The sequence below is a fragment of the Schistocerca americana genome, chromosome 5 (assembly GCF_021461395.2).
Source record: "Schistocerca americana isolate TAMUIC-IGC-003095 chromosome 5, iqSchAmer2.1, whole genome shotgun sequence".
Lineage (NCBI taxonomy): Eukaryota > Metazoa > Arthropoda > Insecta > Orthoptera > Acrididae > Schistocerca > Schistocerca americana.
Window position 1 is genome coordinate 466,440,950 of NC_060123.1, and position 25,249 is coordinate 466,466,198.

General features: G+C 43.1%; 1 protein-coding gene across 1 annotated transcript in view; it reads right to left on the minus strand.

The window, feature by feature from the left end:
* The window catches only part of LOC124616442, a 164,814-nt gene that overhangs the window by 137,270 nt on the left and 2,295 nt on the right, over window positions 1-25,249 (minus strand). Inside the window, exon 2 of the mRNA XM_047144750.1 lies at window positions 14,997-15,172. Within this exon, the coding sequence (XP_047000706.1) occupies window positions 14,997-15,172 (176 nt within the window). The remainder of the gene's footprint in view (window positions 1-14,996; window positions 15,173-25,249) is intronic.

Sequence of the window (25,249 nt, forward strand, 5' to 3'; positions counted from 1 at the left end):
AATATGTGAGCAAGGTTGAACAATGAGGATAGCAGAGGTATTCACATTGTAACGATGGTCAGACAACTCCGCCAAAGAGAAACTTTCACCACCCCCTCCACCCCCAGAGATTCAAACTGAAAGACGTTCGTCCCTGGGTGCGCCCTTTTAGGCACTGTGTAGTTCGATGGACTACAGCGCGGATGTCTCGTCGTCGAGTGTACTGGTATGGTAAGAAAAACTGGATGAAAAATTAGCTATATTGTCTTTGATCATAGTCGAAACGTATTAAAGAAAGCCAACACAGATAGGGAAATGCTAGAAGATGTTGTAATTTTCATATTTTGGATAATTTTGATAATTATAGTATTGTATCTACAGCAGTTCGGGTGTAGTGCTGCCTCTCAGCGCGAAACAATTGTGTTAAGTTTTCTTCAGTTAAGGGAACGAATAGAATTACTCAGTTCTATGGACATGATGAAAGATTTCAGTCGGTACTCAGCTCATTTCATACTGAAAACGTAAAGGAGCCATAAGACATAAAATTTCAAAGTTTGACGGGGTACTACAACCACTCGTAATAGCTATATAGGTCGAAAGCTAATCATAACAGTTTAACAGGATCAGTTCTAACATTTCGTGAGTTTCCTTTGTGACTGGAACACCAAGGTAACGGAGACTATGAGAAATCTGGTAATTTTGTAAGAGTGTTTGCTAAACAGTTGTTAGATGGGATATATTCTGATATGAAATAATTTTGCAGTGTAATTTTTTCGATTTGGTGTTTCTCTCCCCCTCCCATCCACCCTCTCTCACTCTCTCTCTCTCTCTCTCTCTCTCTCTCTCTCTCTCTCTCTCTCTCTCTCTCTTTTGTTAATTGCTTTGCAACACATGTTTTGCACCAAGTTAGTGGACCAGTTCTCAGTGGCCAGTAATCATTTGTGTATGTTTTTTTATTAATGTTCAGATATTGCTAAGCAAAACAGCAGCTCCGCGAGTGTATGTTTATTGATGGTGATTGTTTTTCATGTTTTCATAGTGTGGGGTGACAGTACTACGTGTTATGCCTTGCGTGACTGTGTTTTGTGCACTGTAGAGAGCTTCAGGATGCTGTATTACATCACAGAACATCGATGCCACAATAGCCTGGGTGTGCAATCATTGTTTGGTAAACTGTCCTCGAATTTTGAGGCGCCGAATTTTAATTTAATTTAAAAAAAAACCATGGTGGTTTCTGAGCTAAGAATTCTGTAATGCTTGTGTAAGTTAAAATCGGTAGTCCGCCATTATAAATTCTCTAAGAGCATAACGCACATTTAACGCAATTTCGATAATTTCAGTTCATTATATTTAGCATAAATAACGAGAGTTATCGTATAGTCAGTTCATGTTTGAATACTTTCTCTGAAATGATTACCAAGTTTAAATTTCACTCAGTTCGTTGCTAATATAATCAAGGGTAGATTTCCATTCACTGATGCATTCGCCCGCACCTCGTGGTCGTGCGGTAGAGTTCTCGCTTCCCACGCCCGGATTCCCGGGTTCGATTCCCGGCGGGGTCAGGGATTTCCTCTGCTTCCTGATGGCTGGGTGTTGTGTGCTGTCCTTAGGTTAGGTTAGTTAGGTTTAAGTAGTTCTAAGTTCTAGGGGACTGATGACCATTGATGTTAAGTCCCATAGTGCTCAGAGCCATTTGAACCATTTTTGATCCATTCCTTAATAATCCAAACAGCACGATAACTTTTGAGTGCAGTACGTTATTATAAGATCTGATGGTCAGAACTGACTCAGCTGATACCAAATGCTTGGCTCTCAACAGCTAGTAGTTAATAAATCTTGAATGACAGTCAGAATTGTGTGTTGTGAGGCGAGATCTATTCCGTTATATAAATATTCATGCTACCTAACGGTGTGACGATCTTATATTAGCACTAGGAGACGAAGATGAATCCCCACTAGTAATTATTATCTATAGTCTTATGTAGAAGTCCTAATGTGGAGGGGAGAGGTAACTATGATATGACTGTCAACTTGGGGGATAATCTCTCCACATCAAGATCCCTCTGTTGCTATTGATGTGAGGGAAACCTTCACTCAATCCAAGCCAAAGTAAATTCCCAGTACTTGATTGTATTCGGTATAGGAGGATAATTAATTAATTGTCCGCCAGGGGGCCCGGTTTCGATTCCTGGCTTGATTGGAAATTTTTCCGCTCAGCGACTGTGTGTTTGTGTCGTCTTTATCATCATCATTTCATCCTCATCGACGGGCAAGTCACCGAAGTGGCCTCACCTCAAAAGGCTTGCACTGGACGATCGGGTCTACCCGCCGGGAAGCCCTCTCCACACGACTTTTTAAATTAATTACCCGAGAGAAATTAAGTCAGGGAGCATTATCCGTTGTGCTTCATTTCAATTAATTGAGTGATGAAAATTAACTAATATTAATCAATTAATTAACTGGACAGTAATTCAAAAGAAACCCTGTTGCCACAAGCCATAGAAAGCAGTGAGAGGTACCTTCAAGCAATAACCATCTGAAGTATTAACAAATGAGACAACCAAGCGCCCTTAGCAGGTATGAATGAATCTCAGATTCGATAATAGCAGATGATGAAATCAGACAAGCAGGTAGAGGTGCGTCTGCAAAGTTACCGAATTTATGGATGTTCCTTGGCCATTACCAGAGGCGAGGCATGATTCTTAATAGGGTATGTGACCATCACGGTGGCAAAGCACGCCCTGCAACGTGCTCCCATGTTGTCCACGAAGTTGGCGAGGACTCTTGTTGTAGGACGTTCCATTCCAGAGCAGGTGAATGAGCTCTAGACACGAGAGGATATTCGGCGAATGGACTGGCCTCCCCGTACCCCAACTTACACCTCATCAACCACGTGTGGGATGCGCGGTTGTGACGTATTGCTGCAGTTTCACATACCACCAAAAACCATCCAACAGAATGAATGTTTATTTCGCAGTGGAGTGTCGGCTGATATTAAACTTCCTGCCATATTTAAACTGGGGGCCGGACCGAAACTGGAACCTAGAATATTTGCTCATGCAGAAAGCAGCCAAAACAAGAAATGGTTCAAATGGCTCTGAGCACTATGGGACTTAACTGCTGAGGTCATCAATCCCCTAGAACTTAGAACTACTTAAACCTAACTAACCTAAGGACGTCACAGACATCCATGCCCGAGGCAGGATTCGAACCTGCGACAGTAGTGGTTGCGCGTTTCCAGACTGTAGCGCCTGGAACCATTCGGCCACAGGGGGCGGCGCAGCCAAAACAAAAAATCTGTGATCATACGAAATATATTTAATATAATTTTTATTCTAATAGAGTCTTGCGGACCCTTCTGACATAGCTCACGGAGCCCTGGGGGTCCGCGGACCACCTGTTGGGAACCACTGCACTCGACTATTTGTAATGGGATACACATTTAGTTTTCCTTTTGTCGGTATCAGTTTGGTGATTCATTTTCCCAGAGAATTTCACTTCACCCGTATGAAACGTCATCAAAATATGTACGTCGCTTTTGTCATGCCACTTCAAACCTACCATCTACATCTACATCTACATTTATACCCCGCAAGCCACCCATCAGTGTGTGGCGGAGGGCACTTTACGTGCCACTGTCATTACCTCCCTTTTCTGTTCCAGTCGCGTATGGTTCGCGGGAAGAACGACTGTCTGAAAGCCTCCGTGCGCGCTCGAATCTCTCTTATTTTACATTCGTGATCTTCTTGGGAGGTATAGGTAGGGGGAAGCAATATATTCGATACCTCATCCAGAAACGCACCCTCTCGAAACCTGGCGAGCAAGCTACACCGCGATGCAGAGCGCCTCTCTTGCAGAATCTGCCACTTGAGTTTGCTAAACATCTCCGTAACGCTATAACGGTTACCAAGTAACCCTGTGACTAAACGCGCCGCTCTTCTTTGGATCTTCTCTATCTCCTCCGTTAACACGATCTGCTACGGATCCCACACTGATGAGCAATACTCAAGTATAAATCGAACGAGTGTTTTGTAATCCACCACCTTTTTTGATGGACTACATTTTCTATGGACTCTCCCAATGAATCTCAACCTGGTACCCGCCATACCAACAATTAATTTTATATGATCATTCCACTTCAAATCGTTCCGCACGCATACTCCCAGATATTTTACAGAAGTAACTGCTACTAGTGTTTGTTCCGCTATCATATAATCATACAATAAAGGATCCTTCTTTCTATGTATTCACAATACATTACATTTGTCTATGTTAAGGGTCAGTTGCCACTCCCTGCACCAAGCGCCTATCCGCTGCAGATCTTCCTGCATTTCGCTACATTTTTCTAATGCTGCAACTTCTCTGTACACTACAGCATCATCCGCGAAAAGCCGCATAGAACTTCCGACACTATCTACTAGGACATTTATATATATATTGTAAATAGCAAGGGTCCCATAACACACCCCTGTGGCACGCCAGAGGTTACTTTAACGTCTGTAGACGTCTCTCCATTTAGAACAACATGCTGTGTTCTGTTTGCTAAAAACGTATGTGAAAATTTATGTGAAAATTTCTGCAGGATACCTTCACTATTTGCCAGCAGAACTGCATCGCCAGCGTAACTGTCTCTGATTTCTCCATCCTATAACTACTGCCAACCCATACATTCTTTATCACATTGCCCATGACAATATTAAAAACTAGCGTGCTCAAAGATTCACCTCGTCTAATACACCCATTAACTTGTACACAGCTAGTTAACATGGAACCTATTTTGGCCTGGATGTAGTTTTGGAATAAATGTCTTCAGTTGTTTTTAGTAAGTTGGAAGTAATGCCACGATTGTTGAGCGTGTTTGCCAGATTTGCTAACTGATTCGTATGGAAATCTTTCTGAGAATCAGAAAAACAAAGATAAGCTTGTCTTTTGTTTCCAATGATCATGTCCACAACAACCTGTCTAAAGATGAACACTGTATCTGTTCACGACCGACCAGGTCTACAACCATACTGCTCCTTGCAAGCCTTATAATAATGTTTTTAATTCCTGTTACTTTGTTAAGTGTTTAATAACTGAATTATCCATATTAATCCTTCTGCAGTTGGATGGTTCTCTTTTGTGTCCTCTTTAGTATGTGAGAATAGTAAGTTTAGTTCACTATTCATATGGAGCTTTAATAAGAGTTATAACATTGTTAACTAACTTGGTTCATTTTTCAGTTAGTCGATATCCTCCATACTACACTGATTCATTGGGAATCCTTCCAGTCACTGAAAATTACAAATTTTTGGCAGAGTTACAGATTCTTCTTCCCCTGCAAGCAAAACAGTGGTACCAACGTTTACTTGTATGCCGATATCTGATTTCTTTTGTTTTTCTGATAATTTCTTATCTTTAAACGACGCTGTTCGGTATTCAACACATGATTTCTCATTCATGTCGTTAACATTCAAAATTTTGTTTAATTCTTTCCTCTGCTTCATTAGCCTCCAAATTTTAAATTTGTTTCTGTGGCCAATAGATGATCCATATTTTTAGAAAAGATTTCCCATCCTTTTTAATATAACAATTCACTAGTGATTTTGTTTCATTATGAGTGCTTTCTAATCTTCATACGGCTCTTGCGTTTTCAATGCCGCATATTTCAAATAGACAAACGCCTTCTTTTTAAACATTTCTTTGGCTCTTTGCATGTTTTTCTCTCTCTTTGTCATACTGCCATATCACTGGCATTTACTAACAAAATATTGAAATGTATATACCATTTGTTAGTACTCCTGGCACACTCAAGCTTCTTTCGCATATGCAAGTATACACTGAGGTAATAAGAATCATAAGGTAGCGATATGCACATACACACAGACGGTGTTAGATGGTGGTAGTACAGCGCACACAAGATACAAAAGGGCTGTGCATTGGAGGAGTTGTCTTTTGTACACAGGTGACTAGTGTGAGAGGATTTCCGACGTGATTATGGCCGCCCTATGGGAATTAACAGACTTTGAACGCGGGACTAAAGTGCTCGTCATTTATGTTGGCGGCCGAGTTTAGGTTCGCTCTGCGCATCTGACGTCACAAAACACAGTCAGCCAATGAACAGAGAACGACGTTGCCAGATCTCGACTGCAGTGCAGAGAATGGACGAGTGTCTTCAGTTTTAGAAACGTTCAGTCATAAATAAGGTAACAGAACAAAAGCAATGTCTTGATAGCAGACTTTCTTTTATACTGCTTTCTCGCAATAAAGAACAGCGATAATTGTTTATTTCCTATTGTACTTCGACAAAGCGTGAGTAATTCATAGTTATACCAACAGTGTTTGTCTGTATTTTGCGTGAGGTGTTATAGTTCTCTTGGCATCCATCATGCAGTCGAGCCGTGATAGCGTAACGGTTAAGATGTTTGGCTTATATGTGAAAGGTTATGAGTTCAAACCTTGTGTGGTGGTTAATATTTTCATTATTTAAAAACATTATTGATGTGCCTTACTTCACGAATTATATTCGTTTGAATGCAATTTTTTGAAATTTCTAGTGCTTTGTTTCTTCATTAACCCTTTCGCTGCTATAGACACGTGCTCCCCGCATTCCGCACTGTGGGCGATTTTATCATCACTGCACTGCTCGCCTGTGCAGACACATGGTGTTCCCACTGCTTTGACACGCTTATCATTCGATTTCACAAAAACTATTTGGCCCAAAAATTTGATTTTTACACGTCTTCTTGACTGATACCTTCCCCCCATAAATGACTTAATTTTGTTTCTATGTTCAACGCAATTATTATGCAGCATTAAATGTAGTAAACCATTGCACGAAATTTTGAAGAGTTTGCAGAGGTAGAAGTCCATAGCGTATACTTTCCGTATGGTCGATTTTAGTAGCCACAATGTTGAGAATGAAATGTGGACAAGATACCTAAATTTCATATAAAATTTACTGTATAACGATATCTCATTTAGTTTAAGTAACACCTATGTGTCGTATGTAATATTGAGAAATATTCCGTCTTTCGCGACTGTAATAAAAGTTTTATTTACACTGGACGCGTTTGGCTTTATTTTAAAGCACTTCAATCAATGAAGGGTATGGCACATACAAAATGGTACTCATGTTCTCTTTCTCGTTTTTGTTCCACAGTCGCAGTTTTACCAATGGTACTGAAATATATTCCTCTTCTGCAACTGTAATAAGCGACTTATTTAGACCAGAAGCGTTTTTCTCTTTTGAAACATCTTCAGTGGACAGTATTTTGTCTCCTCCATTGCCAAGTCACCTTTCGTAGTTTTGTGCTGTGGTAACACGATATTCGACATTTGTGTTGGCTGATCAGTGTTTTAGCAAATAAATGATGTTTGTGTGTGCCACACACAAAAATTATATTTGACATAGCTCAGAGCACTTCGCTGATAGACGGTATATTCATGTCCTAATGTTTTTGTAAGTCCACAGTTTTGTTTAATGTATTTTGTCTTCTTGCTTTTGATTGATTGAAGTGCTTTAAAATAAAGCCAAACGTGCTCAGTGTAAATAAAACTTTTGTTACAGTGGCGAAAGACGGAATATTTCTCAATATTACATACGACACCAATGTGGTACTTAAATGAGATATTGTTACACAGTAAATTTTATATGAAATTTAGGTATCTTGTCCACATTTCATTCTCAACATTGTGGCAACTAAAATCGACCATACGGAAAGTATATTCGATGGGCTTTTACCTCTGCAAACTCTTCAAAATTTCGTGCAATGGTTTACTATATTTAATGCTGCATAATAACTGCGTTGAAAATCGAAACAAAATTGTCATTTATGGGGGGAAGGTATCAGTCAAGAAGATGTGAAAAAATCTAATTTTTGGGCCAAATAATTTTTGTGGAATCGAATGATAAGAGTGTCAAAGCAGTCGGAACACGATGTGTCTGCACAGGCGAGCAGTGCAGTGACAAAATCGCGCACAGCGCGGAATGCAGGGAGCACGTCTTTGTAGCAGCGAAGGGGTTAATGCGGCCATGGTGGCTTTACTTAATGAAATGCGCGCTCCCACCTAAACGTAAGCTTGCGAACTATGCTATACTATGGCGCTGCTTCTATTGGCGCGTGCGTCGTGTGCAACTGGCAACGCAGCAATCTCCCGCGTCTGGGCGGGCATGCGCGAGCCGCCAAGATAAAAGAATTGAACTATAGTTGGAGCTAGACGCGTGGAACATTCCAGTCTGGAAATCGTTAGGGAATTCAATATTCCGAGATCCACAGTGTCAAGACTGTGGCGATAATACATTTCGGGCACAATATCTCCGACTACGAACAAGACAGTGCTGACGGCCTTAACGGCCGAGAGCAACGACGTTTGCGTCGATTTGTCAAAGCTAATAGACACTGCGTGAAATAATCGCAAACATCAATGGAGGACGCACGATGAACGTACCTGTTCGTGGCGAAGTTTGGCGTTTATGAGCTATGACGGTAAAGCGCCTTTGGTAACAGCACGACATCGCCTGGAGCGCCCTACTGGGCTCGTGACAATAGCGATGGAACCCAAACGACAGAAAAACCACGGACTGGTCAGATGAGTCCCGATTTCAGTTGTAAGAGCTGATAGGCTGGTGGTAGGCTACCACACGTAGCCATGGACCCAAATTGTCAACAATGCACTGTCCCAGCTAGTGGTAGCTCAATAATGGTGTGGGATGTGAGATATAAAGGAATTCAGACGTTGGCTGTGAGTGGGGATTGATTTAAATCAATTTGGATAGTTGAAAATTTGTGCCGGACCAGGATTCGAACCGAGTCTCTTGCTTACTAGGCAGGTGAACTGACTACTGCGCCATCCATACACAGTGGTCATGGCAACTGCATGCACTACCACAGTACCCCTCCCATCAGACCCTAATTCACATCTTAGCCACACAGAAATTATCTTGCTTCCTTTGCGCGTTGTCCTCATTAGTCTTGAGATGTGTTTGCATCTTGTTATTTTTATCCACTTAGATACTATTTGCAGCCATTCATAGGCTTAATGCTCCCAAACAACGATGGACTTTTGTGAATGTCAATGCGCCATGTCGTTGGGCCACATTTGATCACGATTGATTTGAAAAATAGTTTGGACAGTTCGAGAGAACGATTTAGTCACTCAGATCGCCCGACATGTACCCTATCGAACATTTATGGGAAATAATCTACAGGTCAGTTGTTGCACAAAATCCATCTCTGGCAACCCCTTTATTATGGACGGCTATAGAGGCAGCATGGCTCAGTATTTCTGCAGAGGACTTCCAACGACTGGTTGAGTTCCTGCTCTAAACTAGCAAATCCTCGCCCCCGAAACTATATTACGAGGTATCTCATTACTTTCGCCATCTCAGTGTACGTCTTAGCACGACTACAGTACACGGATAATGTACGTCGCTAGCATTTAAAGCCTTAAATATCACTACGAAAGGTAGGAAATCTGCTGAAGTGATGGACAAGAAAATGAATGTCTATTTCTAAGATTTAGGGTATCTAAAATTATAGTTTGAGAGACCTTTGTAGGACCTGTAAGCAAACAAAGCATGAGGTATAGAGATTCCAACAGAATTATTAATATTATTCGAGCAAATGTCAAGCAAAGGATTATTTAAGTTACTGTGTTTGAATGTATGAGAATCATCCTTTTGAAAGAGTGTCATTCACAAAATGATAAAAACATCAAAGACGGATACATTTGAGAATATAATTAGCTCAAGCCCCTAAGATGTTGAGAAGAGCTGTATGCTAAACAACTGAAAGGAAAAGTTAGGGTTATTTAGAGAGTAAAATTTTCTTTACATCAGGTAAAGACTCGAGAAAAGCACTTCTTTCTTTGTAGTTGATGACCGAGTTTAGGTTTAACAAAAATTAAGATACTTTCAAACGACCTGCAAACCTAGAAAGTATGTCCGATGCGAAGCTTGTGGTAGTAGATGGGTAATACACGATATAAACAACAACGAAGAAGGAGCAACATGAATGTAAGGGCGAGGAAGAAGTGACCGAACTAGACAGGGATGCAGTCTTCCTCCAATACTGTTCAATCTGTACGTGTTATATAGCCGGAATGCGGCAAAACCGGAAATGACATGAGACCCAGCGGAGGTAGGCCCACTGGCCGGGAGCATCGGAAGCGAACTTCAAGAAAGTAACAGGTCGACAACAACAAATAATGGCGGAGAACGGAGACTCGAGACAGAATAACAACGAGTCCAGCGAGCAAACGGAAATCGAAAACGAAGACTAGCGAATTCAGAACCAAGACAACGGTGTGTATGTTGATCAATATTGCCGCGCAGAGAAATCACAACTGCCCTGTCTGGCTGTCGTTGCTGCAGCGCTCGCGGCGGCGACAGCAGCGCCCGAAAACCTAGCCGCACTACCTAACGGTCCTCATTGATTTCCACAGAGTATGGCGAACCTTGAAGCACGCCAAGCTGGGATACATGAGAGAAGCAGTACAAGGAAGGTTCAACAGTGAGATTAAAATTCAGGGTGAAAGAATATCAGTGCTTACATATTTATCATAAGCGAAAGTAAAGAAAAATTACAAGAACATCTTTGAGCCGTGGCGACTCTCTGGATATCGACCCTTTCCCTCTGTTTTGATCTTCGGCCATCACTTAGAGCACGATGTGGCGCACTGTACGAGAGAGGAAAGGGGTCTTTGGAAAGAGATCAGAGCACTACGAGCCAGCAAGTGCCTTGCGAAGTCGTCGTCGGTTTGGCCGGCGTCGGCAGTATTATCCTAGGCATGGAGAATTCATGCTGTCAGAAGTGGGCTCTTGAAAATATTTGAAGGTGAGTTTCCTGCGTTTTATTTTAACATGTTTCCTGGCCCCTATATCTGCAGGTGTGTTGACCATGAAGTTATTTTAATTGTAGTTTCCTGTTTGCCCCAGGAACTCTGATTCATATCCATGATTTATTGTGTTGTGCAGAACAGTAATTCAAGTTATCCGGCCCAGCATTAGAGTTGCTTCGCTGACATTGTTACCTTGAAAATCAGTGATGAATGTGGGTGTTTGTTATTTTACCCTCTCTCAGTACTGACATTTACTCTGTCTACTGCCTATCTGGATATTATCTCTGAACGGGATATGTAATGCCTATGTGGCTGATTTATAATTGGATACTTGGTGAACTAGTTTCATGGCAGTTTTGATGTAGTTTAGACCTGAGCATTTCAATAATTAAATTTTTTGTTCACTTGATTTGGCTGTAGCCTCCTGTCTGTTTGTAACTCATATTTTGTACAGTCAGTTGAAATTGTGTCAGTGCATAGAGGTTCCTTGGGATGTTCTGGGCTTAACTGTGTTAATTTGTTTTGGTATGCGCGCAGTTGGGAAGTCCGTAATTTAATATTTACTAGTGCGTGGTTTGTACTGTAGGTATCTACGCTAAACTTGGCTTCTTAAGGGCCTCTTAATGCTTGAGTTTTCGAGCCTGGTTGGGGCTTGTGATTTTTGTTTCCCACCTCCGCAGTCTATCGGTACACTGAATGAGAATTTCACTCTGCAGCGGAGTGTGCTCTGATATGAAACTTACTGGCAGATTAAAACTGTGTGCCGGAGTGAGAGTCTAACTCGGGAACTTTGCCTTTGGCGCTCAAGTGCTCTATCAACTTATATAAAAGGAAAGAAAGAAAATCACCTCTTCCACTTCAGGCTTTGGCCCCTATCACTCATACAAGCTCCAAAAACCTATCTACCCTAAAAACAAAAACAAAGCTAGTGCCACCGCCACTTTCATCCTAAAGCTAACTAGGAAGGCCGTTCACCACATCCTCAGATTCCGCCCGCGAACAAAAATTAAATATGCCTCTGAACATTTTATTTTAAAAAAAGAAAAGAAGAAAGGAAATGGTACAATACTTTATTATATTCTATTTGTTGCTCGTTTTGTTCTCATTAAGATATTTGTAATTTTTGTTGTTGTTCTATTTTTCTTTTTTTCCGTCGGGGGTTGTCCACAGCAGCCGGACGGCGGGATGTCCTGCATTCTGCCACATAATCACATTCCCGGAATCAAAACGTGTCGTTTGACATCAGGTCTGAAGTATCAAGGCTGTAGCCAACGACAAAAGATGAATGACAGATCCCAGGCGTTTTAAACCATAGCCATTTGGCTAATTGAGTATACTGCAGAAGAAACTATGCCATTAAAGAAAATCTTAGGTACCAAACAAGCTGCTACGTCTTCTTATGGGGAAACATCAAGTTAAGAACTTAATGGAACATTGTTGAAGTAAATAGTGGGCCATGTTTTACTGGTTAACTTTGTTACGAGGACGTATAAATGTTTGAAAACAACATGATTACGGGCAGAATTATAAGATGTACTACATTAAGTATTAACCGAAGAATTTAGGTTGTTTCCATTACACATATATTTAGTAGTACCGTATCTACTCGGAGAATTAAAGGTTTTAAGTTCTATCTTTTATTTCCTCTAAGAACGCGGGAAGTACGTATCTTGCATACACGATCATAGGCCTAATTTCTTCAGGTATACATGTTTTGATACTTAACGTTAGTTTAACTTCATTACGTTACTACATTAATAGTATACACGTGTATTAGTGGCTTTTGTGATCTGTAGTTAATAGAATATTATTGTTATTGCCTAGACAAATTTTGTTAAAAGTATTGTAAACAACCATGAGCAAGAAGTATTTGAGCTGACATAGGAAATTCTGTTATGGGGTTCTGTGCATCTGTTGTGGCAGATGGTTGCATTCGGGTGAATATAGTGCCGTGGGAATCGAAGAAGTAAATGGGTACCTTCCATGCTTCACTCAGCGAGGGTGAAACAACCTATAATTCTCTTCTCACACCGGGTAGCGTACCATACGACGCATTACGCCGTAAAATTGTGTAGTTACTCGTTAAATAATTCCAGAAATCTAACACCCCGGCAACGCTCTCATTAAAAAAGTATGACAGTGATATATCCTTAACCCACACCGTGGCGTTATGACGAGTAGCAGGGAAGTAAATGACGTCGGGATGGATCAGCTCGGTGGGCGGGCCCTACGGACTGAGGCGTCCGCCGTAACGACAAAGCCAACATAGGCCGTGTGAGGAGCCAGCAGTCGGCAGCCGTACCACAAATGAAATGGTGAATGTTGGTGTCGACAGCGGCGCATCTGGGGCAGAGAGGATCCTCGGCAAGATGGATCATGTGTAAACGTTGTCGGGTGGGGAATTTTTCCATCGTTATCACATACCACAGCGCCCTGACCGTGGTGGGAAGGAAAGGGGAGTGTATGTTACTCCACACCCGTCTCCAGCCAAGCGTCGGATGTCGGCGTTCAACGAAATTAGCATGCAGCAATCGTTGAAAGTAGCGGTAGAAGTCCTTGGTGTTAGGATCCCGCGTGGTCGGCAAGACATCCAACAGATAGCTCATGTCGACCAGACAGGTGCGAATGTGACACAGTGCTGGCGTGATATGTCCAACAGGAATCGGCGGACGGATGGATTGAGGCACCACCTCCTGAACTAGTGTACGAGGGAGGGTAGCCACGTCTGAAGTACGTAGGCGATGCATCGTCCGCAGGAAGAGAGCGCGCGCCCTGTTGTGCACGTTTATCAATCCAATGCCGCTTACATGGGTGGGCAACGTTAGCGTGTCGTAACGGTTCTTGAACACCCTACCCTCACTGACGAAATGACCGAAGGCCGCCTGGAACTTGGCAGCGACCGTAGCAGCCGTCGGGAGAACGTGTGTGTAATGATTAAGTTTCGGAGCGAGGTACACGTTGACAAAATGTACACGCATGATCAAGTCAAGTGTTCGAAAGTTATGGAGGCGAACTTGCGTGCGTATAACATTAAGTAGTCTGCAATACGTGTATGCTGCTGTACGCTGCACGTTCCCATGGAAGGTCACTCCCAAACACTTCATCGCCGGGACTCTGGTAATGGGCACTGGCGTACTCGTTTGTAGTCCTCTGTCCACATCCATGCAGCGCGACTTTCGCAGATTGATACGGCTCCCGGCCACCTATACGTATTGATGAAGCCACCCGATGGCCGTACATGTATCTTCTGCGGACCTCCCCAAGAATACTACATCGTCCGCATAGGCACAACATTTAAAATGTACATCGCGGAGGCGAATGCCCTCCAAACGCTGTCGTAGACCATGAAGTGCAGGCTCGAGGGCGACAGCGAAGAGAAAGGCTGATAGGGCATCCTTGTCGCACTGAACGCTCTATAGTGAACGGTGGTGAACGGTAGCCATTGACGAGAACTGTGGAAGGGGCTCCGTGGATGAGAGGGAGAACCACACCTGCCGATATTGAGGACAGTCCCATCTTCTGTAAGACAGCGTGCAGGAAATGGTGGTCAACTCGGTCAAATGCGTGGTCCAGCCAACAGGGCTACCCAAGCACGACTCACGCCGCATCCTCACAGCTTTACTTCCGCCAGTACCTCGCCTCCTACTGTGAGGATCGGGCGTGAGTCGTGCTTGGATATCACAGTTGGTAAAACACTTGCCTGCGAAAGGCAAAGGTCCCAAGTTCGAGTCCCGGTCCGGCACACAGGTTTAATCAGCCAGGAAGTTTCAGGCTGCCTGTTGTTCGCATACGACATCACTGGTGTCTTCTTAAATTTGTTGAAAAACCTACGGCTGTGGCACTCCATGACTATCTTTCCAGTTACTGTGTGTGTCCTCAAAATGAATACATGGTAAACCTTGTCATCAAAAATTAATGAAAGCACTTATGGCTAGTCTCCTTCATGCTGAACGATTGACTTCTGGTTCTTGAGAGCAATAACTGCAAATGACGCTGATTTTAAAATGAAATGTTGCTTCATCACTGATGTGAAAGCAGATCATTCCTGTGTTCACAGAACAAACGAGTTCAGGAGCTCCATGTATTTCCGTGTTTGTGGGTAGGTCGAAATGAACTTTTACGTTATAGGGTCGGTGACAGATTTATTGAATATAAGAGTTACAAGGGATGATGGGGATTAGTGGTGGATGCTGTACTCGGCCCAGGACTTGGCGTACTTCTTCCTGTATTCTCCAGATGGGTCGTACTTGTCCAGCAGCTTCTTCATGAGGTCTGGGTGGCGGCGCGAGACCTCTCCGAAGAAACCTCCGATCTTCTTGTGCTGTGTCTCAGTGCACTTTGCGCAGTCTGTACGCACTATTTCGGGCAGCACCTCTGCAAAGGAAAATACGGTTACAATCGTAGAAGTGTATTGTGCTTCGCGATGGAGTCCTATTTAGTATGTGTAGGTTGGGTGAGCAGTGCGTATATTGCTGACTTAGTCGCTAGGGTCCTCGGGTGTCAAAACACAACTACTCCTTAATTTTTCTGGAAATACTACTGTATCGTCTCAACAATTCTGCCACATAATCACATTCCCAGATTCAAAACGTGTCGTTTGAGATCAGGTCTGAAGTATCAAGGTTGTAGCCAACGACAAAAGATGAATGACAGATCCCAGGCGTTTTAAAACATAGCCATTTGGCTAATTGAGTATACTGCAAAAGAAACTATGCCATTAAAGAAAAACTTAGGTACCAACCAAGCTGCTACGTCTTCTGATGGGGAAACATCAAGTCAAGAACTTAATGGAACATTGTTGAAGTAAATAGTGGGCCATGTTTTACTGGTTAACTTTGTTACGAGGACGTATAAATGTTTGAAAACAACATGATTACGGGCAGAATTATAAGATGTACTACATTAAGTATTAACCGAAGAATTTAGGTTGTTTTAACTACACATATATTTAGTAGTACCGTATCTTCTCGGGGAATTAAAGGTTTTAAGTTCCACCTTTTATTTCCTCTAAGAACGCGGGAAGTACGTATCTTGCATTCACGATCATATGCCTAATTTCTTCAGGTATACATTTTTTGATATTTAACTTTAGTTTAACTTCATTACGTTACTACACTCCTGGAAATGGAAAAGAGAACACATTGACACCGGTGTGTCAGACCCACCATACTTGCCCCGGACACTGCGAGAGGGCTGTACAAGCAATGATCACACGCACGGCACAGCGGACACACTAGGAACCGCGGTGTTGGCCGTCGAATGGCGCTAGCTGCGCAGCATTTGTGCACCGCCGCCGTCAGTGTCAGCCAGTTTGCCGTGGCATACGGAGCTCCATCGCAGTCTTTAACACCGGTAGCATGCCGCGACAGCGTGGACGTGAACCGTATGTGCAGTTGACGGACTTAGAGCGAGGGCGTATAGTGGGCATGCGGGAGGCCGGGTGGACGTACCGCCGAATTGCTCAACACGTGGGGCGTGAGGTCTCCACAGTACATCGATGTTGTCGCCAGTGGTCGGCGGAAGGTGCACGTGCCCGTCGACCTGGGACCGGACCGCAGCGACGCACGGATGCACGCCAAGACCGTTGGATCCTACGCAGTGCCGTAGGGGACCGCACCGCCACTTCCCAGAAAATTAGGGACACTGTTGCTCCTGGGGTATCGGCGAGGACCATTCGCAACCGTCTCCATGAAGCTGGGCTACGGTCCCGCACACCGTTAGGCCGTCTTCCGCTCACGCCCCAACATCGTGCAGCCCGCCTCCAGTGGTGTCGCGACAGGCGTGAATGGAGGGACGAATGGAGACGTGTCTTCTTCAGCGATGAGAGTCGCGTCTGCCTTGGTGCCATTGATGGTCGTATGCGTGTTTGGCGCCGTGCAGGTGAGCGCCACAATCAGGACTGCATACGACCGAGGCACACAGGGCCAACACCTGGCATCATGGTGTGGGGAGCGATCTCCTACACTGGCCGTACACCACTGGTGATCGTCGAGGGGACACTGAATAGTGCACGGTACATCCAAACCGTCATCGAACCCATCGTTCTACCATTCCTAGACCGGCAAGGGAACTTGCTGTTCCAACAGGACAATGCACGTCCGCATGTATCCCGTGCCACCCAACGTGCTCTAGAAGGTGTAAGTCAACTACCCTGGCCAGCAAGATCTCCGGATCTGTCCCCCGTTGAGCGTGTTTGGGACTGGATGAAGTGTCGTCTCACGCGGTCTGCACGTCCAGCACGAATGCTGGTTCAACTGAGGCGCCAGGTGGAAATGGCATGGCAAGCCGTTCCACAGGACTACATCCAGCATCTCTACGATCGTCTCCATGGGAGAATAGCAGCCTGCATTGCTGCGAAAGGTGGATATACACTGTACTAATGCCGACATTGTGCATGCTCTGTTGCCTGTGTCTATGTGCCTGTGGTTCTGTCAGTGTGATCATGTGATGTATCTGACCCCAGGAATGTGTCAATAAAGTTTCCCCTCCCTGGGACAATGAATTCACGGTGTTCTTATTTCAATTTCCAGGAGTGTATATTAATAGTATACACGTGTATTAGTGGCTTTTGTGATCTGTAGTTAATAGAATATTATTGTTATTGCCTAGACAAATTTTGTTAAAAGTATTGTAAACAACCATGAGCAAGAAGTGTTTGAGCTGACATAGGAAATTCAGTTATGGGGTTCTGTGCATCTGTTGTGGCAGATGGTTGCATTCGGGTGAATACAGTGCCATGGGAATCGGAGAAGTAAATGGGTACCTTCCATGTTATTGCAGATTATGTTCAAGGGATAGGAAAATAGCGGAACAGGAAGGTGGGAAGTGATAGCAAGGAACAGGGACCACAGAAGGATAACAATATCAGATAGTTTCATCATTGGCACAAACAACAGATTTGCCTTGCTACCTCAATCAGCTAAGGAAGAGTCTTAAGTAGATGAAAGTGTATTCAGCACTCAAGAGACTCTCACTAGGAAACCAACTGTTGCAAAAAATGTAGAAAGTAGGAGGAAAGTTCTTAGGTAGTAGCCATGGAAGAGGTGTGGGCCAGATTTTGCAGGAAAAATTAGGTGACAGGTACAAAGTCACAAGTATTATCAATCGCAGTCCATGTCGTAGCCAAGTGATAGAGGATGTAGCATCATTGTGCAAAGATTTTACAAAGGAGGATCATGTTGTGGTAGTGGGTGGAGCGGGAAACAGTATTGATAGGGATCAGGGCTACAATATTAAGTGTGACGTAGTGAAAATAGCATCTGCAACGAACCATACAAATGTTGTCTTGGTTCGTGCAATCATACAGTATGACTGGCCCCAATTGAACAGCTCTGTCATGAAGGTCAATATGAAGCTATATCAGTTTCTTCAGGTGGCTACTTTGTCAAGCATAGGTTTGGTTCCTGATGGTATTGGTAGGTGGGACTTCACAAGACATGGGCTGCGTCTCGATAGGAAAGGGAAGGGTAAACTGGCTGGGATGATAGCAAAGTCTTTAAGTGGGGGCACTGGAATTCGTGGGAGTACTTTTTTAGGCTAAGATCAGTATCGAATCATCCTACATTGATTGAAATCAATCTTCATGAAAAGTTCAGACAGGCAGGTACTAGAGATGTGAAAATATCACAAGATTCTCATAACAGTACAGTGAAAAATAATGTTAGTATGTCACAAGATTCACACAAAAGCAGAGGAAAAATAATATTAATATATTGCATCAGAATGTCAGGGGATTTAAAAACAAAGTAGATAAGCTTCTTGTTTGCATAGAAGATTTAGAAACGGAGGGTGGAATAGATTTACTATGCCTGCCTGACCATCATATCATCACAGGTATGGAAATGGTAAATGTAGGTGGATATAAGCTTTCCGCACATGTAAGTAGAGACACTATGGAGAGAGGAGGAGATGCCATATATGTTAAAAAGGAAAAATTTGGGAAATAAAAAATTTTGTGTAGAGAAACACACAGAAGATTGTACATGTGAGCTTAAACTAAATAAAGACACTTTTACAATTGTAGCCATTTCCCCACTAGGAAATTATCAACTATTTTTGAAAAACTTGGATTATTTGTTGTGCTACCAGTCAGACAAAGGAAAGCAAATTATTGTTTGTGGGGATTTCAACGTAGATGTTGTGAAGGAGTCGGATCGAAGGCTCGACCTTGAAGTATTACTTGATTCTTTTAATTTGACATCAGTTATTGATTTTCCTACTCGAGTGGTAAAGGAAAGCAGCACACTGATACATAACTTTCTCATAGACCAAGATAAATGTAATTAAATAAAAATTGTTCCTGTTAAGAATGGTCTGTCTGATTATGTTGCGCCGGCCGAAGTGGCCATGCGGTTAAAGGCGCTGCAGTCTGGAACCGCAAAACCGCTACGGTCGCAGGTTCGAATCCTGCCTCGGGCATGGAGGTTTACCTAGTTCCAAGTTCTAGGGGACTAATGACCTCCGCAGTTGAGTCCCATAGTGCTCAGAGCCATTTGATCATGATGCACAGCTAGTTACAGTATATGATATAGCTCCATACAGTAATGCAAAACAGTCCTCCAAAATAGTGTGCTCCATTAACGATTTAACACTTCAAAATTTTAGGGAAATCCTGCAACAGACTGGGATGAGGTGTGAGGGAACATGATGCTAAATTAAAATTTAACCTATTTCATGATACCTTTGAGAGTATATTTGAAAACAGTTTCCTAAGAAAACAGTGAAATATACTTGTAAGAAACCATGTAAAAAAGCCATGGCTTAATAAAGGGATAAAAATATCTTGTAAACAGAAAAGAGAAATGTATCTTATAGCTAGGAGGAGTAATGATCTCAAAACAATGAAAAGTTACAAAAACTGCTGAGGTGTACAGGGAACATGATGCTAATTTAAAATTTAACCTATTTTGTGATACCTTTGAGAGTACATTTGAAACAGTTTCCTAAGAAAATAGTGAAATAAAATTGTAAGAATCCAGGTAAATAAGCCATGGCTTACTAAAGGGATAAAAATATCTTGTAAACAGAAAAGGGAAATATATCTTATAGGTAGGAGGAGTAATGATCACAAAACAATGAAAAATTATGAAAACTACTGCACTTATTAGGAAAAGGTATTAAAAAGTTCGGAACTATGTGCATTATATCTGAGATTAGCACATCTCATAATATCATTAAAACAATTTGGAATATTGTGAAAAGGGGAACAGGGCAACCGAGAGCACAGGAAGATTGTATTTCTATCAAACACAATGAAAAGTTTGTTAACAAGAAGTCAGAAGTAGAAAACATTTTAATAATCATTTTTTAAGTGTTGTAGAGAAGATAGGTCCGTGATATTCATTAGAAAATGCAAAGCAGTATAGGGAAGAAGCAGTACCTACGCAATTTGTTAAAATTGAAATTCAACCCACCTCTCCCACTGAAATTATGAAAATAATAAATTCACTCAGAAGTAAAAGTTCATATGGAATTGATGGCATTTCCAACAGAGTATTAAAAAGCTGTTCTCAACAAATAAGTAGGATTCCCAGCCACATATGTAGTAGCTCACTGAAACAGGGAATTTTTTCCAGACAGAGTGAAATATGTTATTGTTAAACCATCGCATAAAAAGGGGATGGATCTGATACTAACAACTATCGCCCAATCACACTTCTGACATCTTTATCCAAAATTCTTGAAAAAGAAATGTATGGTTGGTTGGTTGGTTTGAGGAAGGAGACCAGACAGCGTGGTCATCGGTCTCATCGGATTAGGGAAGGATGGGGAAGGAAGTCGGCCGTGCCCTTTCAGAGGAACCATCCCGGCATTTGCCTCGAGTGATTTAGGGAAATCACGGAAAACCTAAATCAGGATGGCCGGACGCGGGATTGAACCGTCGTCCTTACGAATGCGAGTCCAGTGTCTAACCACTGCGCCACCTCGCTCGGTAGATGTGTATGGAAGTGTAGCATTACACATATTTGTAAAAATGAAGTACTAACAAAATGTCAGTTTGGTTTTCAGAAAAGCTTTTCAACAGAAAATGCTATATATGCTTTCACTGATCAAATATTAAATGCAATGAATAACCGAACATCACAAATGCAAACACTAGTGTTGATATACGTTTATTTCTTTCCACAGCGACACATCACTCTGTTAGTGATGGACCAACGGTCATTGACAGTGCCGGTTTTTATCGCCACCCCACTATCAAGATAATTCCTCTTTCTCTTCTTGCTAACCACGTAAAACAAATAGTATTATATTATTCACTAAGGAAGAAGATATATAGGTGGCCTGGCGTTGCGTTACAGGGTAAGGAGATACGCTACACAGCTAATCAAATGTACATGCCTCGGAAAAGTTGACTGGTACTGCAGTAAAGCAGGATTTCCCTAATTTTACCCTGGGGACCAATAAGCTCTATATATTCTGATAGAAGAATTAATTCCCTGTATGGACCAGAGTATGGTCTCGGAGGTTGTTCACTGTGCACTACATAGTTCTTGCAGTATCACCCACAGTTGACTGGAATTTCAGGCTGACTTATACCTTTATCCCAACCCATATTTTTATTTCTAAGCAAACTTATTTAAATTCGGGGAACAATCATATTCCAATCGTCATTGCTCCATTGGGACCCCTTTACTGCCATCTGCAGCTACCCGATTACTGGATACAGACTCACTGTATTCATGGTACAGGTCTCATTTTGAGTGTGAGCTTGTGGTGTGGGATTGGATTGGATTGGATTGTTTGGGGGAAGAGACCAAACAGCGAGGTCATCGGTCTCATCGGATTAGGGAAGGATTGGGAACGAAGTCGGCCGTGCCCTTTCAAAGGAATCATCCCGGCATTTGCCTGGACTATTTAGGAAAATCACGGAAAACCTAAATCTGGATGGCCGGATGCTGGATTGAACCGTCGTCCTCCCGAATGCGAGTACAGTATGCTAACCGCTGCGCCACCTCGCTCGGTGTCATGTGGGCTATACCATCCTACTGGGTAGCAGAGTGTAGGCTACGATGGGTCTCACCCTTGAGCGCCTTCCCGGCGGGTCTGCACGCTGCGTCTCCTTCTTCCAGCAGGCAGCGCATCGCATCCTGGACTCGAGTTTCATCCGACAGCAGTTCCTTCAGGTCCAGGCTGTCGAACGTCGCCGGGTACTTCTCCTGCAACACAGCACACCACTCGCTGTAACCAGAGGTCTCATTGCATGCACACTAATTCGTATTGCCGAATAAAAGTGGCGGTATCACCCGTACCCTTCCAGAGGTACCATCCTGGCTATCGCTTTAAACTGTAACTCGGGAGCCTGTTGGGGAACTGGAGCCACCATCTTCACGAAAACGTTCTTAGCACCTTACCAATGCTCCACCTCACTCAGTACATTTCTGAAGTCTTCCTTAATGATTTGTTGAAGACATATGTACCAAAATTAGCAAATTAGCAAAATTAGCAATAAATGTTTGCTTAGTGTGTACTTAAATTACGCGATTAATTTTATATGTACAAAAGATGAAATTGTCGTTAACGACTACGTTCCAAAACTTAGTCACCTAACTCAGGTACAGCACGAGAAGAAGAAGAGGAAACTCGAAAAACGACAGCGGAAATTGATCGTTGATACTGTCACTTATATTTCAAACTAGAACTCTGTTGCTTTACATATACACATGCTGTGCAGGCGCTTACTGTGACTCTGTTTGAAATAGAAATATAGACCCATCGCAAACAGTTACTAAATTTTAAGTTCCTCTTATATTATTATTTTCGACGTATTTTGGAGGCTTTGTTCCTTCAACAGCTGCTGGTTCGCAGGTTTAGTTCCATTTACATTGTTCTTAGAAAGTCAGCGATGTAGAAGTATGTAGGTTTTAGATTTATCGCTTTTTGTTCAGAATTCTTTTGGTGGATTCATAAGACGAAATACTCCCTTAATATTTGTTGCTTACCTTTCTCGAGGGCGCTGCATTTGGACTTAACACATCCAGACTTTACGGACATCACTAGAAATGTTACACACACCTAGCGTTTCCTCGTTGAGTGAGGTATTACATAGTTTTTCTATCCATGAATATGTTAATTTTTTACAGTTTTTTTACGTTAAAGAGTAATGTGTTTAGTCTGTTTCTCAAATATGTCATCCATTTAATTAAAAACACTAAAGCGTATGACAGAATTTGAATTCTGAATGATACTGTATAACTCTACTCTGATTGTAATTTGATATATTTGCAAAATTAACATTTTCTAAAAAAAAGGATCTATAATAAATAAAACTAAGTGGAATCTGTTGCATATGATGTGGTTTCAGAGAAGAGGCAAGTTTCGCTAAGGTCCTTATTACTTTTGTGTGTTCGTTCTCAATCGTTTCGTTCAGAATGACAGCTCACTGTCGTATTTGGTTTCTGTGTCCTTCTGAGCTTTACACAATATTTTACTTTATACCCAATGATTGTGCATTCTAAATGGTCTGTCAGTTTTTTTAACCAGTTTTTGACATTGTACTACAATTTTTTGCTAAACTTCACTATTTGTGGAAAACTTTAACATAAAAGAGATTTTTAACTATCGTAGGCAAAAAGGCATCATGGATGCCCAGCTGCAGACCTATATTTTACAAATGTAGCTAATTAATTACGAATTGGAGACTCCCTTTCCGTATTGTCTTATCACAAATACATTTTACACTCCTGGAAATTGAAATAAGAACACCGTGAATTCATTGTCCCAGGAAGGGGAAACTTGATTGACACATTCCTGGGGTCAGATACATCACATGATCACACTGACAGAACCTCAGGCACATAGACACAGGCAATAGAGCATGCACAATGTCGGCACTAATACAGTGTATATCCACCTTTCGCAGCAATGCAGGCTGCTATTCTCCCATGGAGACGATCGTAGAGATGCTGGATGTAGTCCTGTGGAACGGCTTGCCATGCCATTTCCACCTGGCGCCTCAGTTGGACCAGCATTCGTGCTGGACGTGCAGACCGCGTGAGGCGACGCTTCATCCAGTCCCAAACATGCTCAATGGGGGACAGATCCAGAGATCTTTCGGGCCAGGGTAATTGACTTACACCTTCTAGAGCACGTTGGGTGGCACGGGATACATGCGGACGTGCATTGTCCTGTTGGAACAGCAAGTTCCCTTGCCGGTCTAGGAATGGTAGAACGATGGGTTCGATGACGGTTTGGATGTACCGTGCACTATTCAGTGTCCCCTCGACGATCACCAGTGGTGTACGGCCAGTGTAGGAGATCGCTCCCCACGCCATGATGCCGGGTGTTGGCCCTGTGTGCCTCGGTCGTATGCAGTCCTGATTGTGGCGCTCACCTGCACGGCGCCAAACACGCATACGACCATCATTGTTACCAAGGCAGAAGCGACTCTCCTCGCTGAAGACGACACGTCTCCATTCGTCCCTCCATTCACGCCTGTCGCGACACCACTGGAGGCGGGCTGCACGATGTTGGGGCGTGAGCGGAAGACGGCCTAACGTTGTGCGGGACCGTAGCCTAGCTTCATGGAGACGGTTGCGAATGGTCCTCGCCGATACCCCAGGAGCAACAGTGTCCCTAATTTGCTGGGACGTGGCGGTGCGGTCCCCTACGGCAGTGCGTAGGATCCTACGGTCTCGGCGTGCATCCGTGCGTCGCTGCGGTCCGGTCCCAGGTCGACGGGCACGTGCACCTTCCGCCGACCACTGGCGACAACATCGATGTACTGTGGAGACCTCACGCCCCACGTGTTGAGCAATTCGGCGGTACGTCCACCCGGCCTCCCGCATGCCCACTATACGCCCTCGCTCAAAGTCCGTCAACTGCACATACGGTTCACGTCCAGGCTGTCGCGGCATGCTACCAGTGTTAAAGACTGCGATGGAGCTCCGAATGCCACGGCAAACTGGCTGACACTGACGGCGGCGGTGCACAAATGCTGCGCAGCTAGCGCCATTCGACGGCCAACACCGCGGTTCCTGGTGTGTCCGCTGTGCCGTGCGTTTGATCATTGCTCGTACAGCCCTCTCGCAGTGTCCGGAGCAAGTATGGTGGGTCTGACACACCGGTGTCAATGTGTTCTTTTTTCCATTTCCAGGAGTGTATTTGTTTAAAAGTGTTTATTAACTGTATAATATATATATATATAGCATTGTCATAGATAATAACTGTTGCTAGTGTGGTAGTCCATTACCTCTGTCTGTATTACAAGTTGATTTTTCTACGTGAATTTACTTTCCTAGACGATAAACATATTTGTCATTGTCGCCTTGAGTTGTGATTTATCTATCGCTACTACGACCTAACGTGCTTGCTGTAGTTGAAAATGTTAGTCAGTTTAATAAGTCACGGATGCAAAATACTTAAGTGAATTCTTTGTAGACGAATGGAAAAACTGGTAGAAGCCGACCTCGGGGAAGATCAGTTTGGTTTCTGTAGAAATATAGGAACA